General features: G+C 41.7%; 1 protein-coding gene across 1 annotated transcript in view; it reads left to right on the top strand.

Annotated features, from left to right (window-relative positions):
• Positions 1 to 336: 336 nt before the first annotated feature.
• The window catches only part of LOC119421002 (transmembrane protein 235), a 26639-nt gene continuing 19933 nt past the window's right edge, over positions 337 to 7042 (top strand). Inside the window, exons 1-3 of the mRNA XM_037688391.1 lie at positions 337 to 508; positions 2582 to 2659; positions 3145 to 3282. Coding sequence (XP_037544319.1) covers positions 337 to 508; positions 2582 to 2659; positions 3145 to 3282 — 388 coding nt within the window. The remainder of the gene's footprint in view (positions 509 to 2581; positions 2660 to 3144; positions 3283 to 7042) is intronic.

Here is a 7042-nt window from a genome sequence, read left to right as displayed (position 1 = left end):
CGCAGAAACCCACCAGACGCGCAGCCGCTGCACGAAGAGAGGATGTAAAACAACAAAATTAAGTTAATTTAATTTAAATATATATTTTTTTACATATAAAAATACATGTTATATTTTGCTCATGAGGAGGATTTAACCTCTGCAAGATTCTTTTGCTTGTTTCTTTTTAGCTTTTTGTTTGTTCTTTTTCATTTTGAGCTGCACGTGAGGATGGAGAAGCAGCAGTTTGGAAGGAAGGGTCCTGCTGGAGAGCCTTCAGATCGCTGTGGAGCAGCTCTCCAGATGAGATTAGATTAGATTACAACAAAGTGCTAAACAGGTTGAGCAGGTGGAACCATGAAGTACGGTCCTGTGGTTCTGACGGCTGGTCTCACTGGTTTGCTCAGCTTCAGCCTCCTCGCTGTGGCAATTGGGACTGATTATTGGTACATAATCGATGTGAATAAACCCAACTACACAGGTCCGGATGACCTGAGCTCACACTCTGGATTATGGAGAGTCAATGAAGGTTTGTCAGTTTTATTTTCCTATAATATATTTCCTATAATATATTTTGTATATTTGTCAAAGATAAGATGGGTGTTTTAAAATCTCAACATTTGCATAACTTTTGATAAAAAAAACCACACGATTCATCATAGTTTAGCTTTAAAAAATATATATATTCTTTGCAATTCATTAAATAATTACTTCAGATCATTTTTTGCTTTATGTGTTGCATCTCTGCTTTACTCCTCTGGTGTTGTTGCTCATCCCTCAGTGGCTCCTGATTAAACCCTCAGTGAAGAACGCAGGTGCAGAAACTGCCTGCAGTGGATTTCAGATTGTGATAGTGAGGCAGGCAGGGGATGCCAGGGCTTGTGTCTTGGTGTAGTACAGTACATGTAATAACATGTGAGCTATGAACTGATTTTTTTTTTTTTTTTTAAAGGAATCAGCCACGTGGCTTACAAAAATGTGCAATGATACAAGATCATTTGTCACCGTGGCAGCTCACAGCTCTATCATCCTCAGCTCAGGAGCTTGTTTAGCAGTTCTTCTGGACATTTTATGATTGGTCTTATTTAGGGAAGCAGAATATTGGATTTTTGGCCGATATGTTAAAACTTATTTGGCCAATAACTGATACCAATATTTTTAATATAGTCTACTTTCCTTTCCTATTTATTCATATTTGCTACAAAAATTGTGTAACTGGTGTCATATATTCAGTAACAGCCATATGATATGCATAGCACTTTAACTTATATATTGAATGAAAAGTGGGCAGCACGGTGGTGCAACTGGCAGAGCTGCTGCCTCTCAGCGAGCAGGTCCTTGGTTCAAATCCCGGTCTGGGGGCCTTTCTGGGTGGAGTTTGCATGTTCACTTTGTGCATGTGTGGGTTTTGTCAGGGTACTCCAGTTTCCTCCCACAGACCAAAAACATGCATGTTAGGCTGATTGGTAACTCTAAATTGTCCCTAGGTGTGAGTGAGAGAGTGAATGGTTGATTGTCTCGTTTGTCTCTATGTGGCCCTGTGATGGACTTTCGACCCATCCAGTGTGTACCCCGCCCCTCGCACAGTGATTGATTGACATGGGCACCGGCGACCCCCATGACCCAAAATGGAAGAAGCGGGTAAAAGATAATGGATGGATGGATGGATGAAAAGTGTTAAATGTTATTTGTTAGCATTAGTCACCTGCGATGCTGTCTCACTTGTGGAGGCTTGTTCCAGGTTCCTAGCTGCAGTGTGGGATCTTCTGCACTCTTGTGCATGAAGGACAGCCTTTTTAAGTTCAAAGTTTTTGTCTATCCATTGCCGTAAGACTAATCATGCTAACGGGGCTAACTCTTGATGTCCAAATGTCTGTGGTAAAACTCACCTAAGTGCTATCGGTTATTAGCTTCTCAATGATGTCGGAAATGACCGCTTATAACTCGGGTAAGGCTACTTTGGAAAAATATCTCCAACTGGGGACAATGTAACATAGTCCAAAAATCTTCAGACTCTGATATCCTCAGCGAAAAAAAACCCTTCCACACCACTGATATTTTGAATTTTCATCTCCGTCATGATCAGATCAGATAGGCGTGCGTGACATCATCACGTTGTGCTGGCGCTGCAGGCATCCTTGTCACTGGGTTGTCATACAAAAGCATCACCTTTTATATTGGTGAGTTATTTTAATGGAATGGCCCATGTCCAATATTTAACTTTAACGCTAATATTGGCCGATACCAATACCATGCCGATAATATTGTTAATCGCCAGTTTAATTAATATTTGTAGGTCTTGGATATGCTCTGTTTGCTGCAGGTGGAAGTTACAGTTTAAACACAACACGAAACTTTTCCATCCTCATCAAAAGATGAACATTATATCTCAAACCAAAAACTTCAGATCTGGTGAATTCTGCTGAAAATCACACTGTTTTGTCAATGTGTCACTAAAATAATTTCACTTTGAGTAAAAATGTTACAAAATGACATCATGTTCTCATATTTGGGCCATTTTTCCTTTTTCATTGTTGTTAAGCTCCCCTCAGCTCTGGCACCGGGGGTTTTGTCATGTAACCTTTTCCTCTGCCATTTTCAGGAGCAAATAGGAGTTCAGTCATCTCCTCTTTCACTGCAAATATGTCTGGCCTGTCAGAGACAGAAAGGCACCTTCTTGGTGAGTGCTTTTGTTTGCTCTTTTTTTTTTCCACCTAACAAACGAATTACATGAAATCTAAATGTCTGTCAAACCATCATATTCAGGAGAGTAACAATAAACCTGCATTAACATTCTGTTCAAGATGGTGTGTATTTGGTGAAATCCTTGGGAAGGTAAATGACTTAACTCGAGTCCTAGATTAGATCAGAGTCCACAGGGGCTTGAAGAACAGTCCTTGTTTACAACATTGACAGGAAGAAACTGAGTCAAATCATTTGCTGAGAAGAAACTACCTCAATCAAGTCTGCTAGTTGATTATACTCCACTGACAATAGGAATGAAAGCCGACGGCTCCCCAGATGATTAAAATCAATTTGAGAAACTCAGTGCTATTTTCCAAATGATTGCACTCAGCGTTACAATGAAATACAGCTCAGCTGTAGCCCAGACCCTCTAACAAAACCACAAATTGTGTCTACCCTTGTAAACATGTGTATTTTCAGGCTTGCACAAGGTGGTGGTCATCATGTTGCCTCTCAGCCTTATTCTGCTGGTGTTGGGCTGGATATTTGGACTTGTCAGCTCGTTGGCCTGCAGCCCCAAGTTGCTGGCTGCATCGGCATCCTACTTTCTTTGTTGCAGTAAGTCCACACACAATGTTTTGCAGAACAGGTGTGCTTTGCATGAAGCTTCAATTCTCTACACGTCATTCTTTCTAGCATGCACAACAGAAATCATAAAGGTGCAGTTTTGAGTGAGAGAAAACCTTGAACATTTTATTTCAGCTGCTTTTATTCATTTCTGACTAAAGCCGCTGTTAGATTCTAAATTCAGCTTTCGTAGCCATGAGCGGTACAACTGAGTGGACTGATGGCCAGTGGTAAAGTCATTCTAACTGTGTGAGTGTTGCATATTTATAAATAATTGAAGAACGTCATTGGGTCACCGTATAGATAATTTAGAGTGAGGTATGAAATGTCTTTCTTGATTCGTAAGTGAAGATAATGAACTATAATAGAAAAAATACAGATTTAAAGAGAAAAATGCAACAGTGGCTTGAGTTTTGCAACAGGTGTCTGACTCAAGATACAGTATTCTGATTTAAATGTTGTCGAAGTGAGTGTTGGTAATATTTCTGTCACATTTCATCAAGCTTTCGTTGCTCACCCAAACACACAAAGGGATAATTGTTATACGATACGTAACAGCGTGATTGCAGCTGAGATTTAACAACAAGGGCAAAAATTATTCCTTTTTTAAATATATTTTTTAATCAAATAAATTGAGATTACAAACTAGACACAATGCCACCAAACTGTCTCAGCATGGATAATGGCGTAAGACAGTATTTATGACAGCATGTTGGCTGATTGCTCACTCACAGCAAAACATCACACAAATCTGCACACAAGAGATTCCTGTTGATTGAAGGAGCCTCACTTCCTGAGGCAGTTGTCAAATATCTTTGTCCTTTGGCTTTGCCTGGAGCTGAAATATAAAAAATTAAAGGGCCAAGTCATAAATAAACATATTTTAAATGTTGGAATGTCTTTAACCATCCATTATCTTTACCTGTTTATTCCATTTTGGGTCACGGGGGTTGCCGGTGTCCATGTCCAGCAATCACTGTGCGAGGGGCGGGGTACACCCTGGACGGGTCGCAAGTCCATCACAGGGCCACATAGAGACAAACGAGACAAACAACCATTCACTCTCTCACTCACACCTAGGGACAATTTAGAGTTACCAATCAGCCTAACATGCATGTTTTTGGTCTGTGGGAGGAAACCGGAGCACCCGGAGAAAACCCAAGCATGCACGGAGAGAACATGCAAACTCCACCCAGAAAGGCCCCTGGACCGGGGTTTGAACCAAGGACCTGCTTGCTGAGAGGCAGCAGCTCTACCAGTTGCGCCACCGTGCTGCCCGGAATGTCTTTATAAAGTCTTTAATTTTTTTGATCAGTGACCAGCAATATGATACAGAAGTTAAACAAAAGTAATCCTTATTTTTCAAATCTACTTTTAGATAAAGCTTCTTTTTTTAAGCAGCAATGTCCCAGAGCACAGACAGTACACTTGATGTACTGCTTCCTTAAATGACAGTGCAAGGGCATGTCTTTTATCAGCACCACTGCAACAGAGGGATTTTTTCTTACCTTGTTCAGCTTTTGAACTCTGGCTATAAATTTGACAGCAAGAGAAGAGAATGACTTTGACAGGGACTGAACTCAAAGTGAAGACAGACAGACAGCTAGATAGCAAGAGAGAGAGAGATAGATAGATAGATAGATAGATAGATAGATAGATAGATAGATAGATAGATAGATAGATAGATAGATAGATAGATAGATAGATAGATAGATAGATAGATAGATAGATAGATAGACTATCTATCTATCTATCTATCTATCTATCTATCTATCTATCTATCTATCTATCTATCTATCTATCTAAGGGGACGTCAGCCCGTGACGCGCCTCATAACTAATCACGCGCATGCATTACTTTAACCACGCGTGAGGAGGCAACGCGCACGATCACAAGAAACGTTGCACTGCTGTGGCACACACTGCAGACCAGACTGACGTGACTTCACAGCCAGCTCACGCTGCCTCCATGAAAATAAGCCCTCAGTCCAAACTGAGGCTGTAAAAACGAGTTCCTTCTGTGTCCAAAGCGTTTAATCCTCAGCCCCGGATTATTAAACACGATTATAAATCACTCTGATTTGCTGTTAAGTGTCCATAAGAATGTCCTTTCCGTGCACGTTTGCCCTCTGTTACGCGTCGTAACCATCCGAATGTCCTCTGATTTGTAGCCGAACTTAGGAATACGCAGATGACTACAGAAATATGCGCCGCGTCTCATAAGCCCCGTTTTTGTTTTTTTTTTTTTTTCTTCCTTCTCCTTTGCAGATGCACGCACGCAGCTCAGCGCGCCTCGCAGCTCTGTGCTCAGTGTGAAGTGGCGCGGCTGTGGCAGCACAATATTTGGCTGTAAACAGAGACAGCGCTGCTGTCTCCATGCGAAACTTGGGCTTTTAGGAGACGGTGAGTGATTTCAAGGAGGATTTTATTTTATTTATTTATTTATTTATGTATTTTTCATTGCGCAAAGAGGTTCGGCTCGCGAGCGCAAAGCTGGTGAGAGGATACCTATCCTGGAGTTTCGTTTGCGTGGTTATTTTTCCATCCCAGCTTGTGCGCGCTTTATCCATCTGTGCTCCTTTCGCCTCGTTGTGAGTACTTACTGTCCTGTTTTATGACTGCTATGTTCGTAGATGCAAGAGTCTTTATGTTTTAAGCCAAATGAAAAGATGGTCAGCCTTATCTTACTGGTAGTCATCATAGGAGTCACGCACGATGGATATAACACGATGCTTTTCCCATTATTTTTTTTTTTTTCCAATTATGTAGCATCCACTGGGAAGATAGGGAGACAGCAGAGGAAGTTAAACTGTGCTGCATATAAAATGGGCGGTCTTGCCTTAATATTCCCTTAGAACAGCCCACTAAAATGAAATAATCTGTGCTCGGACAGGCTGATGAATGATGCGCGCCTCATGTCGAAGTGGGGGGAGGAATCGATGGACTAGAACATCCAGGTGCATGTGCTCGATTTGTTAGTTTAGCGAAACCTTTCTGTTGCTGACAGGCTGAGAGTTGAACTCACTGCACAGCCACCCAATGAACAGTGAGAGAGACCTGCGCATATCGTCAGCAGCCGCTTCTCCAGCCTCGAGCTCAAATTCGTCAGATCTGAGATCACAGAGGATTTTTTTTTCTCTCCTCCCTCATTTGGTCCGTGTAGAAAAAAAAAAAAGATATTTGCAAAAAGTTTGAGGATATAGAAAGAGGACATCTAAAACACCCTGGCTCTTCTGCTGTAAGTGATATTCCTCATTTTCTTGCCTTTATAATGGAGAAAATATTTTACTAGGAGGGGGGGGGGGGGGGAACCGGCTTTAACAAGGGGTGTATTTTTATGATAGTCGCCACAAGACGAGTTTTACTGAGGGGAAGGGTGACTTTGCCCCTCACATTAGTGCCGTTTAGGGAGTATTTTATGATCAGAGCCTGGTTTCAGCACCACGGATAGCGTCAACGCACATTTGCTTAATTACTCCGCCACGCACGGATCGTCGTGCCTGTATTTAGATCAGCCTGGCAGGGATGCCAGCTGCATGCAGAATTTCACTCCTAATATAATCGGATGTTGTCGAGAAGAGGTCGACACCTCAATCCCCCCCCACACACACACACATCCCCCCACCTCCTCGAAATAACTTCGAAAGTGTGCTTGTGAGGGATTTTCTCCCACAATTCGTCCATGTTTGTCATCCTCGCTTTATTAAAGCCCTGTCAAGTGAGGGCTTTATTTATTTTTTTTAAATGCCAGT

The sequence above is a fragment of the Nematolebias whitei genome, chromosome 15, assembly GCF_014905685.2.
Source record: "Nematolebias whitei isolate Nwh7 chromosome 15, NemWhi1, whole genome shotgun sequence".
Lineage (NCBI taxonomy): Eukaryota > Metazoa > Chordata > Actinopteri > Cyprinodontiformes > Rivulidae > Nematolebias > Nematolebias whitei.
This window is presented reverse-complemented; position numbering and strand designations above follow the sequence as displayed.